At 40.3% G+C, this 21,650-nt stretch overlaps 1 protein-coding gene across 5 annotated transcripts in view; it reads left to right on the top strand.

Annotated features, from left to right (window-relative positions):
- Positions 1-21,650, top strand: part of LOC122564179 (protein CASP-like) — a 601,305-nt gene that overhangs the window by 404,774 nt on the left and 174,881 nt on the right. For all 5 annotated transcript variants that reach the window (XM_043718857.1, XM_043718858.1, XM_043718860.1 and 2 more), the window contains 4 exons: positions 12,823-12,871; positions 13,920-14,024; positions 19,508-19,696; positions 20,249-20,307. In XM_043718857.1, the coding sequence (XP_043574792.1) occupies positions 12,823-12,871; positions 13,920-14,024; positions 19,508-19,696; positions 20,249-20,307 (402 nt within the window). The remainder of the gene's footprint in view (positions 1-12,822; positions 12,872-13,919; positions 14,025-19,507; positions 19,697-20,248; positions 20,308-21,650) is intronic.

Genomic DNA, 21,650 nt, shown 5'->3' on the forward strand with positions numbered 1-21,650 from the left:
GACGTCACTGGGGGCAGAAGTGGCTGTGGTGACGGCAGCTCCGGGGCCGGAAGTGGCTGCGGCGATGGCAACTCCGGGGGTGGAAATGGCGCGCTGGGCAGAAACGGCGCTGGTCCTGGTGGCCATGGATCCCGCAGTGGCCACGTATCTTTTGGCGATGGTCTTCCTGGCAATCGTGGAGGCGGTTGTCACCTCCTTCCACCTATCGTATTCCCAGCGCCCCTCCCCCAAATTCCCTCCCCCCTACCTTTCATCTCAGCCCGCTTGGCACACCAGCCTCATTCCTGAAGTAGGGCTTATGCCCGAAATGTCGATTCTCCTGCTCCTCGGATGCGGCCTGACCTGCTGTGTTTTTCCAGCACCACATTTTTCAATTCTGGTCTCCAGCATGTGCAGTCCTCACTTTCTCTCTGTGCTGAAAGCAGGCCAAGTCATGACTGAGAGTAAAGTAATTTAGAATTATTGCCTCCTGAAGGGTCCTCAAGTGAAAAATAAGATGCAATTCTTCTGCTTCCGATGAGCCTTGCTGGACTACTACAGCAAGCCCAAGCCAGAGATGTTGACCAGGGAACACGGTGGTGTTTTAGAGTGGCGGACAAATGGACGCTCAGTGTCATTTTTGCAGGCAGAACATAGGTGTTCTGCAAAATGGTCACCCAGTCTGTTGTTTATCTCCCCAGTGTAGAGGAAGCCACACTATGAGCAGAGAATACTACTGACAAGATTGAGTGAAATGCATGTAGATTGCTTTATCTCGTTTGTCTGGAGCCTTAGATAATAGGAGGGAGGAGGTAAACCAGTGTGTTTATGTATCCGGTGATGGTGTTCTGCTGGAGGTGATGAAAATAGTGGCTTATGATCCTTTGGATGCAGAAGCCTGTGGGGTGGAAAGTGAAGCCCAGGGGCTCCTCGCGTTTGGGAGCGAAGAGAATGTGGGAGGGCAGAAGTGGGAAATGGTTCTGACAGGACTAAGGTCCCTGTCAACCATAGTGATGGGGAATCCTCAGTTGAGGAAGTAGATGGACAGCTCTGAGCTTCTCCTGCAGAAGGTGATATTATCAGAACAGATGTGCTGGAGATGGAGAAACTGGGAGAATGGGATGGAATCCCTACAGGAAGCAAGATGTGGGGTTATATAGTCGAGATAACTGTGAGAATCAGTGGATTTGTAATGGATATCGGTAGCCAGTCTATCCCAGAGAATACTACTGACAAGATTGAGTGAAATGCTTTATCTCATATGTCTGGAGCCTTAGATAATAGGAAGGAGGAAGGACCGAGATGTCGAGAAAAAAACTCAAAGATGGACCAGATGAAGGTGAGGGAAGGGTGGAAATTAGAAGTGATAATGATACATTTTTCCAATTCCAGATGAATTAAGGGGTGGCGTGGTGGCTAAGTGGTTAGCACTGCTGCCTCACCACGCCAGGGACCCAGGTTCAGTTCCAGACTTGGCGACTGTCTGTGTGGTGTTTGCAGATTCTTCCTGTGTCTGCATGGGTTTCCTGCAGGTGCTCTGGTTTTCTTCCACAATCCAGGCTAGCTGGATTGGGAAATGCAGGGTTACAGGGATTGGGTAGTGGGTGGGTTCAAGAGATTTTTATTTATCAAAATAAATTAGAACACACAGTTTTGTGTTTAAATTCTTGCATGATATTACTTCTCCCAAACTTTATAACCTTGTCCAGTTTACAGTTGTTGCTTAATTCTTCATTCTGTGGTCTTTGGCCATCAGTGCATTCTTGCTCCTCTCACTCTGCCCGTTGGTAGCCATGCCTTCAACTGCTGGGGCCACGGATTTTGAAATTCCATCCCTAACCCTATCTACTTTACTTCCTCTTCTACTTTAAGATCCACTTTGTTCTGTACTGATATTACTGTATCTTTGGCTCAGTATCCAGTGTTGGTTGATTAAGCCTTTGTGAAGAGTCTTGGGATGTTTCTGTTCATTAAAAGTTCTACAGAAATATAAGCTGTTGGTTTTGCAAAGTGGTTACAGCAATCATAAGAATCTTTGAAAAGTGTAAAAAGTATTTTACATTGAAGTTTATAACCCACCCCACAAAAACATTGATAGTGTCATTCTCATTTTTATTGCCAAAGAATTATTTTTAAATATTTTAGCCCCAATCCTCACGTTATGTTGGGTTTTAATTGCAAGCGCAATTGCTGCTCAGCAAAAAATATATCTTTTAACTGGTGCAAATTTGCAAACATTCACTTGCATTTTGATCTCTCAGTAATGTTATTTCTACATCTCTCGGTTTCGAGGCTGGTCGGAAGCTTTAATGCAACTCCAATTTTGACACACATAATTTATAAACCATGCCACTTTGTACATTTTGTTTACTCTGCAAGATTTGTAATCATGTCTGTGCTGTGTACAACAAACAAAGTTAGCATTGGATTTGATAGTGTGGTGGTTACGTTATTAGACTAATAACCTAGCAAACTTGCATTTCAATTTCACTATATCAACTCATGGTGGGGTAGTTCTGTATGTTAGATAGGTCATGAAAATTGTCAGGATAGGTGATCTTTGTTCAAAAGAGATATAGAGTTGGTCTTGTAGAGATAAAAAATAGAAGAAATAAGTTTATAGGATCCCCAACAGTAGTTATTTCCGCAGGACAAAATATAATGGAATAAATAAATCGGGGACATAAGAAATTTGCTGTAATAATCATGATTGTCCTTAAATCTACATGTAGATGTAGAAACAATTTCTAATTGTAGTACATTCTAGAGTTGACCCAACAGCAGGTTGCTCGAGATCCGGTAATGAGAAGTGAGATGGGATTATTCACTAACTTCATGGAAAAGGAGTCTCCATGTGACAGCAGTCATGAAATAGAATTTAATGTTTAAATTGAAAACGAAGAGTATGGTCTGAGTTTAGTGTTTCAAACCTGAATAAGATGAGTATGAAGGCAAGTAATTAAAGTGAACTGACAAATTAAGCTAAAAGGCAGAACATGGAGATGCAGTGGCAGGCTTTGAAGAAGATATTTAATAACTTTCAGCACAGATCTATCTTAGTAAAAAGGAAAGATCCTTTGAACAAAGTGGTTAAATAAGGATATTAAGGATTGTAAACACTATGCTGAAAGAAAATACTAAAAGAAACACTATACAAATCTTTAAAATAGGTCAAATATTTAAAATGGAGAGACATTGAAGAATGGGGTGGTATACAGAGGAACCTCAACTATCCAAAGGACGTGGGCAGGAAGGATTTTGTTTGATTATCCAGCATTCAATTAACCAATTTCGGATAAGATAGTTAGCCATGCATCGGGACCTGGCTATCTTGTTGGGATGTTCCGAAGTTTGGTTAATCAAATGTCGGATAATCAAGGTTCCTTTGTATAAGGATCTGGGTGTCCTGGCACATGTGTCGTATTATGTTTACATGCAGGTACAGCAAGTGATCAGCAAAGTAAATGAAAGTTTGATGTTTAATTCGATGGCAGTGGAATATAAAAGTGTGAATGATTTACTACAGCTGATCATAGCTTTCAGGGAGATCATATCCAGAATGCTGTGTACAATTTTGGTGTCCTTATTTGAAAGAAATGTAATTGCACTAGTAGCAGATCAGGGAAAGTTCAGTTGGCTCACTTCTGGGGTGAAGGGCTTATCTTAGGAAAAACGATTGAACAGTTTGGGCCTATTCATGTCAGAGTTTAGCAGAATGAGAGGTGACCTTACTGAAATATGGACAAAGCTTTGTGTGGGAAACTCTAGGATTAGCAGACACAGTTTAAGGTGGAAATGAGAGGATTGTTAGTCTGTGGAATTCTCTTACTCAAAACCCAGTGGAGGCTGGATCATTGAATCTATTCAAGAATAAGTTAGATTTTTAGTATATAAGGAAGTTGAGGATTATAGATGCAGTCAGAAAAGTGAAGCTGAGATCATAGCCAGTTTAGCTGTGATTTTACTGACTGGTGGAGCAGGTTTTGAAAAGCTGAATGAACTGTTCCTGCACTACTCCTGCTCTGCTTTCTGTCTTGAAGCCAATTAGCAATCCCTTCTGCCATTTGTCCCTGATTCCATATTCTCTGAAATTATGTCCCCGTGTTTGCATGGATTTCCTCTGGGTGCTCCAGTTTCCTCCCACAGTCAAAGATGTGCAGGTTAGATGAATTGGCTATGCTAAATTGCCCATTGTGTTCAGGGATGTGTAGGTTAGGTGCATTAATCAGGGATAAATATAGAGTAATGGGAATTGGGTTTGGGTGGGATACTCTTCAGAGAGTCATTGTGGGCTTGTTGGGCTGAAGGGCTTGTTTCCACACTGTAGGGATTCTGTGATTCTATTCTATGAAATAAACCTTCCTTCCAATCCCGCAGCTCCCTTTCCAGCCCCACCTCCTCCCATTCCACTATGGACCCTTCAAGCCAGTGACCAATTGGACTAGAATTTACAAAACACTTTGCACTTCAGACTTCTGAATTTTCTACCCATTTAGAAAATATCATTACTTTTGAATTCCATCCTACAAATAAAACCTAGTGCAATTTTAATGCGTTTGTAAACATATGGCATCCCTTCTAGAGTTTGATATATTTGTGCTTCAAGTTCCCTTTGATTCCTCGAACACTGTTAAAACAAGTTAAGTGACCACTCTATTCTTCCTGCTAAAATGTTTAATTTCACATTTATCTATGTTGAACTTCAGTTATCAACATGAAAACAGAAAATGCTTCAGAAACTCATCAGCTCAGGCAGCCTCTGTGGAGGAAGAAATAGAGTTAACATTTCAAATCCAAAGACAACTCCTCAGAAGGCTTCATTTCAGATCTCCAGCATCCACTGTAGTTTGCTTTTATCCATTTCCCAGTTGTTTGCCCATGCTGTAATTTCACTGGTGTCCTCCTGTAATTTGTTGCAGTTCCTCCCGCACTCCAATTTGATGTTGTCCCAAATTTTAAAGTTATAAATTACAAATTGTCAATATAAATGTTGAGCCTTGTAAATTCTCATCATCTTCCATTACAATTAATACTCTATTCATGCTCTGCTTTCAGCCTTGAAGCCAACAAGTAATCCTTTCTGCCATTTGTCCTTGATTCCATATTCTCTGGAATTACTCATTAGTCTATAATGCAGAACCTTATGGAAATCCAGATAAATAATATTACAGCATTATCATTGTCTATAATTCCAGCATCTGCAGACCTCACTTTCTCCTCCTAAAATTCTAAACAATTTACCTGCAGAGTTTTGCAGACAGTTGCATTTGTTAATGTAACTGTTATAGTGTGTGCATTCCCTGACATACAGTTTCAGTGTGTTTGATTAACAGTGAAGTTCAAAGCAGCTGCCTAACCCTGTTGTCTGCTTCCCACCGTCTTGAGAGGGAGCAGTAAAGAGAACGGTGCCTGGCGGGAAACATGGGAAGGGAGTAGAATCAGAAAGAAGTAGGAAGTGAGGTAATGTTGGAGTGGATAGAGATTTGAGGAGTGCACTCCCATGGTGGAGAAAGCAGGCAGGAATGGGCAATTAATGCTAGATAGCAAGTGAGAAGTGGACAATAATGATATCAGTGGCAAGAGAAACCACACATGGCAGAGGATTGATTGGGAGCCAGGTTCCTGCTCATCCTTTTTAGCATTTATGGACATCTAAGGCTATTGAAAAATTATACAGTCTTCCTCTCTCTCTCTCTCTCTCTCTCTCTCTCTGTCTCTGCCTCTGCCTCTTCGTCCTCCCTCTCTCTCTCTCCTCCTCTTCCTATCCCTCCATCCCACTCCCACAAACTGCTCTGGGTTAAAATTGATCCTTGGTCTTTATTCCATATATATAATACAGCTTCAATCTAAAAAATTAATACAGCATCCCCATTAGCATGATTTATAGATGTAACATTTATGTATTCTTAAGATAAAATCTGCCGTTGTCATACAAATTATCAGCGACCAAGTCCAGTTGATGGAATTCCTTTCTGTGATATCAACGTTTTAGATCTTAAACAATTCATGAACCATGTTTTGCACACACAGCCATTCTATAAATCTACTACAGTTATTAATTGTTAGATTTGTGAATGATATTATCAAATTTCATGAATTAACATGACCATTTAACAGACTAATTGTCTTTCATTGTATTTTGAAGGTTCACATGTACATTGCAACTCCAATACATAATCTGATTTATTACCAGAGTCTGGACTCATGTTACCTTCATCTGTGCACCCTTAAGTGAAGGGACGCAGATTTAAAAGGGTATGCTGGACAACTGGTTTGGTCATCTCATTGCCAGATTTGACTGAACTGTTTACATAAGAACATAAGAATTAGGGGCAGGAATAGGTCACCTGGCCTGTTGAGTGTGTTCTGCTATTCCGTAAGATATGGGGGGTTGATGTGGATTCAGTTCCACTTACCCACCCGCTCACCATAACCCTTGGTTCTTTTACTCTTCAGAAGTCTATCTATCTTTGCCTTAAAAACCTTCAACGAGGTACCCTCAACAGCAACTAAAATATTACCAAGTCCTACTGTTGTCTGCTGGGCTGTTCACTATTGCATGATTATCCTGGAATGCAAAAAAATCACCTTGGTTTCTATTTTTAACTGCATACCACCTTCCTGTTTTCTTGAATTGCCTGCCCCCTACTCTTTGCTTCACCACATGCAAGGAGGTCATGGATTTGCATGTCATGAAGATTAAGACATTCTAGTAAATTAGAATCATAGAGTCCCTGCAGTGTGGAAACAGGCCATTTTGGTCCAACAAATCCACACTGACCCTCTGAAGACTTCCTGAAGAAGGGCTAATGCCCGAAACGTCGATTCTCCTGTTCCCTAGATGCTGCCTGACCTGCTGCGCTTCTCCAGCAACACATTTCCATCTCTGATCTTCAGCATCTGCAGACCTCATTTTCTCTTCAAAGATTTCCACCTCTGAAGAGTAACCCACCCAGACCCATTCCTCTACCCTATTACTCTACATTTCCCCTGACCATGCACCTAAACTACACATTCTTGAACACTATGGGCAATTTAGATTAGATTACTTACAGTGTGGAAACAGGTCCTTCGGCCCAACAAGTCCACACCGACCCGCCGAAGCGCAACCCACCCAGACCCATTCCCTGACATTTACCCCTTCACCTAACACCTGTAGGCAATTTAGCTTGGCCAATTCACCTAACCTGCACATTTTTGGACTGTGGGAGGAAACCGGAGCACCCGGAGGAAACCCATACAAACACAGGGAGAATGTGCAAACTCTACACAGACAGTTGCTTCCTTATCCTGTTTTTAAATGATTTTCATAGTTTTCCCTGTGCACTCCATGAAATCATCTTCTATGGGAGACCTACCTAAATAAATCCTTCCAACCCTCCAAGGTGTCTATACTCCTCTAGTTCTGGTGTCATGCATTTCCTATTATAACTTGTGTATGTACCTTCAGTTGCCTCGGCTGTAACCTTTGAAATTCCCCTGCACCTCTCTGTAGCTTGTTTTCCTGTTTAAAGCAAAAGCTTACTGACTGCTGATTACCCACATTAATCTATATTGTTAATGGTTTTCCCTGTTCAGGTGTTCTATTTCTCTCCTTTAAGCTTACTATCATTGCCTCTCTTACCAAAAATGTTCTTGCAAGCTACTATCCCATCTTCAACCTCCCTTTCCTCTCCAAGTTCTCAAAGGTGTTGTCACCTCTCAGTCTCCAACTCAAAATCCATGCCATTTTTCACACAATTTCTCCAGTCAGATTTCTGCCCTTATCACATTGCGAAGCTGATCTTATTGAAGTCACCATGACATCTTCAATGACATTGTGATAAAGGTAAACATTCCCCTTAATCCTTTTGACCTGCCTATAGACTTTGACATAGTTGACCACACTATCTGTCTCCAAAGAATCTCCATGTCATCCATATGGGGAGAATTAGATTAGATTAGATTACTTACAGTGTGGAAACAGGCCCTTCGGCCCAACAAGTCCACACCGACTCGCTGAAGTGCACCCACCCAGACCCATTCCCCTACATTTATCCCTGCACCTAACACTACGGGCAATTTAGCGTGGCCAATTCACCTAACCTGCACATTTTTGGACTGTGGGAGGAAACCGGAGCACCCGGAAGAAACCCATACAGACACAGGGAGAATGTGCAAACTCTACACAGACAGTTGTTTCCTTATCCTATTTTTAAATGATTTTCACAGTCATAGTACTCGCCTTTGATTCCATTCTTATCTATCTAATCAATTGTATTAGTTTCTCTTCCTGCTCCTGCAATACTACTTATGATGTCTTTTAAGATTGGGCTCTTTGCTTCTCCTAATTTCTACTTATTGGCTGCTCGTCAACACTTACCTGACAGCACAGTGTTAGATTTCACATGTAAGCTGACAACATCAGCTCTTTTTCGCCACTACCTTCATTGACTCCTCCACTGTTGCTAGACTATCAGACTGGTTGACTGACTTCCAGTCCCGGATGAGCTGAAATTTCCTGCAGTTACCAAGAAGACTAAAGCATTTTTGTTTTCAGGCCCTGCTCCAAAATCTATTCCCCAGCTGCTAACTCCAATCCTCTCCTTGGCAGCTATTTAAGATTAAGCAAATCTTTTTCCAGTCTTGGTGTCACATTTAATGCCAACTTGAGCTGCAAACTTCATTTTGTGCAATCATTAAGACCACCTCCATAATATCACCTAGGTCTGTTCCATTTCAGTTTATTTGCTGAAATCCTTATTCATGCCTTAATGCTTCTTTACTTGAATATTCCAATATACTTCCTGCTCTCCATGGATCAGTTTCCCCAATGTGAACTTGAGATAATCTGAAACTTTGCCTATGTCTCACACCAAACCTCTTCCACCTATCACCCCTTGCTCTCTGTAATTGAGTGATAAGGAGATACTAGATAGCTTGGATTGTTTTCTTTAGACCAGAGAAGATTGAGGGGGTGGGGGGACGCATGATTCAGATGTAAAGATTGTAAGGGGAGGAGATTCAGGGAGATTTGGCAAAAACCTTTTTCCCTCAGCGGTGAATCTGGAATGTACTGCCAGGAGGGTAGCGGAGGCTAGAAATCTTACAACCTTTAAAAGATATTTGGATGAGAACTTCAAATATCACAGCATTCAAGGATATGGGACAAATGCGGGAAGGAAATTGGGATTAGTGCACTTTTAGCGGTAGTTATGTCAGTGCAGACTCTGAGCCCGAGGATCTTTTCTGCACTGCATGGATCTAGTCATAGAGCCATAAAGGTCTACAGCACAGAAGTAAATGCCTGTGAAGTGAACTGATGTTTTACATTAAATTAATAAATGATGCCCATGTACCATGAGTGAATTTGTAAAAAATGCTGCTGTATAACTTTAAATTGGTTGTATGGTGCCGTAGTGAGTGAGAAAAGTCACACCATGGTCATGATTTTCCATGTCCACCATTGCTGGTGGTGCCCCAAGAGCAAACTGAAGTCATGAAGATTGTCATTGGTTTATAGTGAACATAAAATTTGCTTTGGAGCTTTACATGGACTGACAACTTGACTTCATTTTAGTTATCAAGATCAGGTGCAGGATGATATCCAAATATTCCCTACTTTTATGACATCAAATGATATGTACAAAACAACCTTGGTTATCCAAACATCAATTATCCAAGTTTTGGATTATCTGAGCAAGATTTCAAGGTCCAGTAAAAACGTTATCTGTTATCTCAACGGTCAGTTATCCGAACAAAATACTCCCCGCCCGTCTCGTTCAGATAATCGAGGTTGTTCTATAATTTCTTAAAAACATATTACACAATGCAGTCCTTAGAACAGCTTGGTCAACCTATACTGCTGATAGCACTGTTGATGACACACCTTCAATCACTTTACTAATGTTGAAGGGAGTGATTATGGGCAATAATTAGTCAGATTGGACTAATTATGCTTTTTGTTGACAGGGTATACTTGGACAATTTTCAATATTTTTGCTTAGATGTACCATTCACAGTTCCTCAAATACTGAAGCAGTCTGTGTCCGTGTGCAGCAAAGCCTAGATAGCAACAAGGTTCGTAAGTGGCAAAATAACTTTCTCAGCACAAAAGTGCCAGACAACAATCAACGTCTAGGAGTTAACATTAATAAGGAACATTAATAAGTAACTGAACATAATAACATTTTAAATACCATGAGTAGGTCAGTGGATAGAAATTTTGAGGCGTTTCTGCCTCTTGGTGCCTGTTGCCATCTATCAAACATATGTCAGAAATCTGGTGGAATATTCTCCACTTGTCTGGATGAGTACAGCTCCAACAACACTCAAGAACCTTGGTGCCATCTAGGACAAATCAGTCTGTTTGGCACCCATTCACCACCTTCAGCATTCACTCAGCATGATTTGTTTCACAGCACCTTCAAATCCCAAGATCTCTACCACCTGGAAGGTCATGGACAGCAAATGCATGGGAATCCCACCAAGCTAAATGCCATCCTGTCTTGGAACTACAATATTGTTTCTTCACTGTTACTAGGTCAAAATTCCAGATCTTCCTTCTATCATTGTGGGTGTAAGTAAGCCACACACTTTCACACTCACACTCAGTATTTTGATGTAGGTTAAAACTCATATTTTCCCACAAGAGTGCAATGCATTGCTTGTGTAGTCAAATTTTGAACTTATTTAAAAAGAAAAGTTGCCAGTGGTTCCTAGCTTTGTGGTTTTGTCTTACTATCCATGTGGTTTAATTTTACTTCAGTACTTGGTATAAATTTTATTTGACGTTTATTGTAATACTGTGCAGATTATAGGTTATCTGCTGCAGGTGTTCGCTAATGATTTGAATCCTGACATGTGTAAAAGAATAATAGAACTCAATATTAAATTGTTCCCAGGAGATAGCTTCTTTGAAGGCAGTGTCATTTTCAGTTTTCAGAATTTACAGCAAGGGCTTGGTAAATAGACAAGTGATAACGTTAGATACTAACAGGACTTTTGGACTGAGCACTGAATGCTTGAAACTTTTTCAGTGACCTTATACAAGAATTGGTCCCTAAAGTTATAGCCCAGGGGCATGAACAAGCCAGGATCTGTATGAAAAGTTGTAAGTCCAGTGAAATGTCTCAAGCGAAATTATTTTTGTAATATTAGTCTCTTGGATGCATGTTTATTTTTAATGCATAGATATTATTGGTAATTTATATAAAAGGCTTGTTTTTTATCTTTAATTTAATATAAGTGATTTCTACTTAATAAATGAGCTGTCCAATGTGTGCCTGACTGTGAGGATGCTGGAAGATTGCATGTGTTTTGATCTACTTTTTATGAAGAGGAAAGAAAGTTCTGGGTGAATTAAATGAGGCAAAAATGGAAAATCTTAATCAGATATGTTGCTTAATATTATTTCTGTTAAAAGTAAAATCACTGAGAACAGTGATATTGCTGAAGCTTTTCAACAAACACAGAATACCAAATATCAAACAATTTAAAAAGGGATTTAAATTAGGGAACAACTGACCAATTCTATTCTGTGGATCGGCTGTATGTTTTGAGTATGTTAATTTAAAGAAATCCACCTGGTGCTCAGTATCAGAAGAGGATAAAGATTCTGTCTCTTAATCATTTGTCTAATCTGTTATGTCAGAAAATTCAGAATTACAATAGCTTAGCTTTAAATATCAATCTTAATCTAAGACCTGATACAGAAATTTGATTCCATTAAATATCTTAATGATGTAAAATTTGACTGGTGCTATGGGAAAGAGATGATTATATGTTGTAATTTAAAGACTTTTTGTGAATAGCCACAACGAATATGTTGTTTTGTTACTGTTCCAACTTGTTATGGACTGTTTTTTGTGATTCTTATCAAATAAATGTTACTGCCTTGCACCTCAAAACTATTGATGGGCGGCACGGTGGCCTCATAGCGCCAGAGACCCGGGTTCAATACCCACCTCAGGCGACTGACTGTGTGGAGTTTGCACGTTCTCCCCGTGTCTGTGTGGGTTTCCTCCCACAGTCACAAAGGTGTGCAGGTCAGGTGAATTGGCCATGCTAAATTGCCCGTAGTGTTAGATAAGGGGTAAATGTAGGGGTATGGGTGGGTATGCACTTCTGCGGGGCGGTGTGGACTTGTTGGGCCGAAGGGCCTGTTTCCACACTGTAAGTAATCTAATCTAAAACTTTGAATGAAGATCTGTCAAAAGATAACCACAAATGTTAATAGGCCTGTTATATAGTACTGTTGCTCTCACTGTTTATGTTCATTTTACCAAGGCTGAGGGCTGTACAGAGCTAAACTGATCTTTGGTTTGGCCTTTGTTATCTAGCTAACTGCTACTGGGTTCAGTTAAGCAGGAATAAAATTGTATATATGCGAGTTATTTTCCTGTGTTGAGTTCTCCTGTGTAATACACTTTTTTGTAAATTCCCTTGTGCAATGCTATGATTTGTTCATTGCTCCCAGTGTGATACACTTTTCAGACTTGAAAGTTTACTTCCAGCTTCCAGTATGTAATTCATATAGATTCCTGCTGGCCTCAAACAATTTCTTTATTAGCCTAGTGAGAAACATAATCTGTGAGAATTGCTGTCAGATAATAGTGTCTGAAGTTTTCTGTACAGTTACAATTGTGATTTGTTTGTCTAAAAGCAAACAAATAAGATGGGCGTAGATACTAAGCATATTTGTATCTGGCCCTAAATATAACATCTGGACGAAATTTCTCCTTGACTGTTCCACTGAGGACATTTCTATACTTAATGAATACACCTGGGGGTGTGCCATTATTGTGTGGACCTATTGGTATTGTGTTCAGGATATTACTTCATTAATTGTTGAATCTCTTACAGAGCAGATGAAATTGAAATGATCATGACAGATCTGGAAAGAGCAAATCAGGTAACTAATTTTTAATGCTTTGACTAATATTTTGCTTAGGCCAGTTGACCAACCCCTTCCCCTTGTCCCTCCCCTCATCAGTTTGTCCCTCCTCTTGTTTCCTCGTGCACCTCCCTGTCCCATCCCCTCTTTGTACCTCCTCATCCATTCCTTTCATCCAATAAGCTTGCCAACTCCTCTTATCCCCTCCCTTCGTCAACTCATCCGTCCCCATATTTTCTCACCCACTTCCCTTATCACTTCATTCCCTCACGTCATCACCTTGTCCCTCCCCTCTGATCAACTCCTCCTCCACTCCTTGATCTTTTCAATCCCCTTTTTGTTTCAGCATCCTGACATGCCCTTTCCTGCCCATCCCTTCTCCTAGTACTAATATCTAACTTTATTCCTCAATTGTCTCACCTTCACTTTCCCACTGTCGTTCCCGAGAGGATCCCCACCTCTCCTTTCCCAATCCATCCCATCCCACCCCTTCTTTCTCCTATCTTCTCACTCATCCTCTCCCGAGCCATCTTTTCCAAATAATTTCCACCTCTCCTCTTCTCTTCCTTCCCTCCTCTTCCCACCCTCCCCTCTCCACCCCTCCTCTCCCCTCCTCTCCCAGTCATCTCCACCCTTCCTGTCCCAGTCATCCTCAACCCTCCTCTCTCATTTATCTCCATCCCATCCCCATCCCTCATCTCCCATTCCTCCCCTCTCCCATACCAAGAGAAAGTCCCTTTTGGTCTCATCTGTGGAAAAGAAATTGAAAATAAAATGTCGTTCCACTTGTTTTTGTTGCGTCTCAAAAACTCGCTGAGCTGCAACATTAATATCAGCAGGGATTCCTTGCTCCTGGCGTTAAATTACTGTCATAATCACTCAATTATTTCCTCCTTGTACTGTTTAAAATGAATATCCATCACTTTCAGTATTTTCTTTTTACATTTATTAGGTTGACTGTTAAGGAAAATCTGTTATAGTCACTGATGCAGAAATTGACTAATGGGCCTATATAATTTGTCAGCTGTTGAATGAGTGTGTTTTGTTTCTTTTCTCTTTCCTTCAGAGGGCAGAGGTGGTTCAGAGAGAAGCAGAGGCTTTGCGTGAGCAGCTTTCCTCAGCGAACCAATCCCTGCAGTTGGCCACTCAGATCCAAAAAGCTCCTGATGTGGTAAGGCATTAACATGATGGTTCGAATGAAGGGTTGACTGTTGCACACATTTTTGACTTAAGAGCTCTCTAAATCACTTTCCAACTGTAAATCTATTAATTTTAGATCAATTTTCTCCATTAAAGATTAACGTACCAATGATAGTTGTGCAGTTGAACTGAAAAAGATGGTAACATGGTTAAGATATAACTTAAAATGAAGAGAAATGTATTCAAGGCATCTGGATGGGTACATGAGTAGGAAAGGTTTAGAGGGATATGTTTCAAATGCTGGCAAATGGGACTAGATTAATTTGGGATATCTGATTGGCATGGACTGAAGGGTCTGTTTCTGTGCTGAATAACTCTATGACTGTAAGAGGCTGAGACAATGACACCAACTTTCGCACAGAAAAATGTATTTTTTTCTATCTTGTTAACATTAATTTGTTAAAAATGTGTTACAATAACCGAATTCTAGAATAACTGTTCATCCATGTGATTCAGTGGCATTGTAATATGACCAGATATCTGACCAGATAAATTTGAATCAAGCATTGATGTGTAAAACAACTAGTTCAAAATGGGAAACTTTTAAAGAATGTATAGCTAAGAATAGCACCGAGAGACTAGGCATCTTAGGAGCTGGTCGAAATGGATCATACATAATGCGCTACTTGTATGATATTGATTCCCACCTCATCTCTTACGCAGTCTAAGAGTAATCCCAGAAGACCCTTAGGATTACCATAGAAATGCTCATAAAACTACAAGGTGTTGAAAACAATCCTTGTATGGGAGCCTGCAGTCTCTGTGACATAAGCAAAATCCTGCAATGTATCATGCTTGATAGCACTCAGTCAGCATAAGCAAAACAACAATAAGTTCAGAATTCTTTTCCTCACTAATTTACAGCCAAATTGTAATAGTGTCACTTTCATGTTAAGCAGACTTCATAGTCTATATGATCTGAAATGTATCCTTCCCAATATCATGTAAACAATGCACCAAGCTGCTGGTATATCTCATGCTGCAACATGATCTCTCCTTGACAGATGATGGACTAATAAACACCTGAACTTACTTGCAGCACAGGCTTTGAACTTGTAATGTGTTTATTTACATAACATGGTTCAACTGCATTTTGAATATTTAAGAGTAGGTTCTATTTCTTTGCCTTATTGTAACATTACCGTAAAACCCATTTTCTGTAAAACAAAGACCACTTACTGTAGGTTTTCATTAAATTAACTTCCATGACCAAGTTGACTCAGGCTTTAAAACACCATAAGGCTGCAAAGTTTTAGCTGCTCTTGCCACATTGCCTTTTTCTGTGCATTGCTATCGATGTCTGAGATGATATATCTGCTCATCAACCACCCAGTATACAGAGTGAATCAGCCAGCCATTAACCCTGATCTTTTCAGAGAAGTTAGAAATAGATGTTTGTAAATGTAAGGTTGGAGTTGGCTATTCTTTGAATCATGACCCAAGGTTTAGTACAGTGCTTTGTGAATTGCATGGAAAGCCCTCTGAAATTGCTGCATATTATTGAGACGATGGAGTCGCATCTATCAATAATACTTGATATTTGCCAATATGAATTATGGTTCCCTGAAATGATAAATTTGTAACAAGTTTACACCACTATTATGTTGCTAGTGACAAGTTTGTTCTTCTCCTGTCAGCTGACAGATCAGAATAATAGCATCTGCTCATCTTTGTGTGAATTGAAGTTGGCAATAACCCAAGATATGATTCTAGAAGTGTAGAAAGTAACGTTTAAAATGAGAAAAGTTCATTTTGTCACAGGATTCATACTTTGTTATAACATAAGTCCTCTGTCAAACAGAAAAGAGACCTTGTTGAGGGAAAAGCCCCAATACAAAGCCAGAGTTCTACGCAGCAGGATTAAATGCACCTGTATTATAATATTCCCATTCTACCACAGGCATACATTTCAAATCAGAAATCTTGAGCTTGTACACTGGTGCTTCATAGCAGTAGGGTTATAGAGATGTATAGCATGGAAACAGACCCTTCGGTCCAACCTGTCCATGCTGACCAGATATCCCAACCCAATCTAATCCCACCTGCCAGCACCCGGCCCATATCCCTCCAAACCCTTCCTATTCATAAACCCATCCAAATGCCTCTTAAATGTTGCAATTGTACCAGTCTCCACCACTTCCTCTGGCAGCTCATTCCATATACGTACCACCCTCTGTGAAAATGTTACCCCTTAGGTCTCTTTTATATCTTTCCCCTCTCACCCCAAACATATGCCCTCTAGTTCTGGACTCCCTGACCCATACTCTGACCAATAAAGAAAAGCATACCAAAAGCTTTCTTCACTATCCTATCTACCTGCGAGTCCACTTTAAAGGAGCTATGAACCTGTACTCCAAGGTCTCTTTGTTCAGCAACACTCCCTAGGACCTTACCATTAAGTGTGTAAGTCCTGCTAGGATCTGCTTTCCCAAAATGCAGCACCTCGCATTTATCTGAATTAAACTCCATCTGCCACTTCTCAGCCCATTGGCCCTTCTGGTCAAGATTCTGTTATAATCTGAGGTAACCCTCTTCGCTGTCCACTAAACCTCGAATTTTGGTGTCATCTGCAAACTTACTAACTAGACCTCTTATGCTCACATCCAAATCATTTATATAAATGACAAAAACAGAGGATCCAACCCCCATCCTTGTGGCACTCCACTGGTCACAGGCCTCCAGTCTGAAAGACAACCCTCCACCACCACCCTCTGTCTTCTACCTTTGAGCCAGTTCAGTATCCAAATGGCTAGTTTTCCCTTTATTCCATGAGATCTAACCTTGCTAATCAGTCTCCCGTGGAGAACCTTGTTGAACGCCTGACTGAAGTCCATATAGATCACATCTGCCCTCATCAATCTTCGTAATCCAAGATGGAGGACAGGAAAAATTTCTGGCTGTAAGAGCTGCTCTTTTTTTTGAGGTATTTTAGGTGTTGGAGGTGATTTCCTCGAATTCCAGGAGCAGCAGTTACTGTTTTATATGCTGTTGAATTGTTTTGGAACTTTGGAAAAAAAAAGTCAAAACAACAGCAGTTTTTTAAAAGGGGGAAGAGCAGGTATAATTTTACCGTTTAAACTTCGGACCTGCAGATACCTAAAAAGTGGATATATCTGGATATGCTGTGTATATTGATAACATTTGGATTTCAATGTAACATTTATAAATAATAATCAGTTGAGAAATACTGAGGTACAACCTATGTTTCTGAAGGAGTATTTCAAGAAGCCTTTGAGTCATAGAGGTCTATCGTATAGAAAAAAAGCCTTTGACCCAATGAGCAACCACTTAATTATCCTAATTCCGTTTTCCAAAACTTGGCCCATAGCCTTGTATATCTTGACATCACAAGTGTACATCTAATTACTATTCAAATATTATGAGGGTTTCTGAGTCTACCAACTTCACAGAAAGTTCCAGATTCCCATCACTTTCTGGGTGAAGCAATCTTTCCTCATATTCCCCCTAAACCTCCTGCCATTGCCTTAACTTTGTATCCACCCACTCGTTGATCCCTTTATCAGAGGGAAAGGTTTCTTCCTGTCTACTCTGTCCATGCCCTTCATAATTTTACATATCTCAATCATGTCCCTTCTCAGCCTCCTCTGCTTCAAGGAAAACAACCCTGGTCTGTCAACGCTGATGGAGTCTCTAGACTCGAAACATTAGCTTGCTCTCCATGAAAGATGCCTAACTCACTATGATCTCCAGCATTTGTTGTTTTCCTTAGTCTGTCCAATCTCTCTTCATAATTAAACATCACCAGCCCAGGGAACACCCCTGGTAAATCTTCACTTCACTCTCTCCAGTCTATCACATCCCTTCTATAAAGTGGATTCCAGAACTGCACATAATACTCTAGCTCTGGCAAAGATAACCACCTTTCTCCTAATTACTCTGCCTCAACTGATAATGCCAAGTATCCCATGTGCCTTCTGAGCCACTTTAGCGTAACTGTCCTGCTATTTTAAGGGACCACTGGACATGTACACCAGGGTTCTGGATTAGAGGTGCTAGAAAAGCACAGCGGTTCAGGCAGCATCCGAGGAGCAGTAAAATCGACGTTTTGGGCAAAAGCCCTTCATCAGGAATACAGGCAGAGAGCCTGAAGGGTGAAGAGGTAAATGAGAGGAGGGTGGGGGTGGGGAGAAAGTAGCATAGAGTACAGTAGGTGAGTGGGGAGGGGATGAAGGTGATAGGTCAGGGAGGAGGGATGAAGGGCTTTTGCCCGAAACGTCGATTTCGCTGCTCCTTGGATGCTGCCTGAACTGCTGTGCTCTTCCAGCACCACTAATCCAGAACCAGGGAGGAGGGTCCTACTGTTCATTGTGTATTCCCTTGCCTTGTTTGTTCTGCCCAAATGCATCACTTCGCATTTATCTAGATTAAATTCCATTTGCCACTGATCAGCCCATCTGACCATCTATCCTTCTTTAATCTAAGGCTGTACTCTCTTTTTTTTAACCATCCCACCAATTTTCATATCATCCACAAACTTACTTATCAACCCTCCTACATTCAAGTCTAAATTGTTTTTATATACCACAACCAGCAAAGGCACCAACACTGATCTTTGCAGAATCCTTCGGGCACAGGCTTGAATCACAAAAACACTGTCAACCATCACTCTCTGCTTCATGCCACTCAAATCAGTTCCATCCTGGGAAGGGTCACTGAATCCGAAACATTAACTCTGCTTCCTCTCCACAGATGCTGCCAGACCTGCTGAGAGTTTCCAGTAATTTCTGTTTTTATAACTACAGTCAATTAACTACAACCATCTGAGCTATTCTTAGATAAGATGTTTATTATATTGGGTTTATGATGTGCAAAATAAACACAGTTAGGCAATTGGTTTTGTTTTGACTTCAAAGCAGCAAAATCAAGTTTTATAATTTGGTTTAGACGAAACAAGTGTGTAATTCAGTTCAGTGTAATCAGTCACCTCAGCAGAAAAGATTTCTAGTCTTTGGAGTTTATAAGCCAGCAGACCTTAAATAGAAGTTTTCAAGTTGTTAGAACTGAAAATGTTCAGACCCTCAGAATTGTGTAAGATGCATGCCTCAGGCTTGGACAGGAATTGTAAAATTATCTCCAGAATCCATGGAAAATAATCTGATAATGGGATACTTCAGTGATCACAGCATTGACTAACATACAAACTCTTTTAAGGGCAAAATAATGAATACATTCCTTTGTTTGTGTAATAAACTTATGTTCTGTTGTTTAAGAACTTTTGCAGCCTCATGTGAATAGGCTTCAGTGATTCGCCGTAACTTTAAGGAACAGTGAAAATTAAACATGTAATCTTTCAAGTCATTTAATTCTGGGTTCTAACTTGATCAGTTTACTATCAACTGGGAAACATTTCCAAAGGTGCAAACCATTTAGTATGGTACTAAAGTAATTTCAGGAAAGCTACAGTTCATACAAAACTTATGTTCTGGTTATTAGGAACAAGCTATCGAAGTGCTAACACGATCAAGTCTGGAAGTTGAATTGGCAGCAAAAGACCGTGAGATAATGCAATTAGTTGAGGATGTACAGAGGTTGCAGGCAAACCTGACCAAACTTCGTGAGACCTCAGCAAGTCAGGTCTCACAACTGGAGCAGCAGCTCAGTGCGAAGAACAGCACACTCAAGGTAAAAAAACACTCAATTTTCAAATTATGGGCATTATCAAATAAATGTATTCAGAGAGCAGACTTCAGATTGTGCTTTTAACCTATAATTTTTGAAGCAAGTATAATTTTTTACCTTACTTGCATGTCAACAGATTACTTTTGCAAATGCCTGCCTGTTCTGGACTTGCTTATCTTATTTAATTTGCACAGATGTTGAATCATTAGCAATTGGGTAAGTTCTGGTATATTACTATGGTGAGGAGAGTATCTAATTCAGAGCTCATTGCGGAGGAGGAACAGTAACATAAAGAAATTCAAGAATTTGTAGACCAGGTATGAAACTGCTATTTCCAATGAACGTATGAAATTATTTTTACTTCTTTGAAAGGTAGTATTTTAGGAAATGGGCTGAGAGCTATATGATTGAACTTTTGTACAAGTTTTCTGATACTATCATGAAATTATCTGTCTTATTGTGAGTTTGCAGAATTTCACTTCTGTGCTGTTGTGCTGAACAGTAAATTACTGCACTTTTAGTATATTTTATAAATCATTTCCATCTATTTTGAAGCATCTAGAGGAAAAGCTGAAAGGACAGTCTGACTATGAAGAGATTAAAAAAGAGCTGAGGTGAGTGTTAATTCAGTATGAGACTTTCTGTACATCTTGTCAAAAATAGTAGGAAATTTAGCTTGAAACGTGAGCTGTCATTCACTCATATTCCCAGAATCTACTTAGCTTCCTTCCCTCTCCCAAGTCCGACTTCCCTGTGTACACTGATATTTACAGACGTTCTGTTCCGCAAAGCTCTCTCAGAAGTACACTTAAGGGGTGTGAATTGGAAGCATATGTCCATAATTTCCTGGGACCTTCCATAGGTGATTTTGCCGAGACTTGACATTTGTCCTTCAGGGGAGCACTGAATATGAATATCAGTCAAAGGCAGGATATGATTTGGACTGTTGCCATCATGAGAACATGTGATTGCTGGATCATCTTCTGAAAATGTCTTTTATTGTTGAAATTTTCAATAGAAATTTGTTTTCAGGGCATTTACTTCTTTCTTCGATTTATTAGGTCTGTCAGATATACACACTTTCCAAAGGCTCACATGAGGCAGCATCCAAACTTGTAAAACTATATTACTGTATTGCAGTTACATTAGAATCATTGAACACCATTGGAACCACTGTGTCTGTGCCAGCTTTTTTAAAAATTAACCCTACTCCATTATTTATTCTCCATCACCCCAAAATATTTCTTGTTTCCAGTATATAACCAATTGCTTTTGAAGTCTACATTCACTACCTTTTATGGTAGTGTATTAGGTATTCTACCTAACAAAAATAAATCCAACTAACTCATTCATCTTTTAAAGATTATTTATGGTAGTACTTATCTTCTTGAGACGTTTTTCTTTCCATATTCCATTTATTTTTCTTATTGAAATGTTTCAGGACCTGAAAGGTTTTTTTATTCATTTAAGAAATTAGTCTGATCATAAAAATGAGGTATTGGTTCTGGTCCTCAGTGTGCATTGTGAACCTTATAGTGGTTTATAAAAATCATAAGGGGCTTGGATAAGGTGAATTGTCAACATCTTTTTCCCAAGGTAAGGGAGTCCAAAACTGGAGGGCATAGGTTTAAGGTGTAGATTAGATTACATTACAGTGTGGAAACAGGCCCTTCGGCCCAACAAGTCCACACCGACCCGCCGAAGCGCAACCCACCCATACCCCTACATTTTCCCCTAACCTAACACTACGGGCAATTTAGCATGGCCAATTCACCTAACCTGCACATCTTTGGACTGTGGGAGGAAACCGGAGCACCCGGAGGAAACCCCCGCAGACACGGGGAGAACGTGCAAACTCCACACAGTCAGTCGCCTGAGGCGGGAATTGAACCCGGATCTCTGGCGCTGTGAGGCAGCAGTGCTAACCACTGTGCCACTGTGGTGAGAGGGGAATGAT

Source organism: Chiloscyllium plagiosum, chromosome 28 (assembly GCF_004010195.1).
Source record: "Chiloscyllium plagiosum isolate BGI_BamShark_2017 chromosome 28, ASM401019v2, whole genome shotgun sequence".
Lineage (NCBI taxonomy): Eukaryota > Metazoa > Chordata > Chondrichthyes > Orectolobiformes > Hemiscylliidae > Chiloscyllium > Chiloscyllium plagiosum.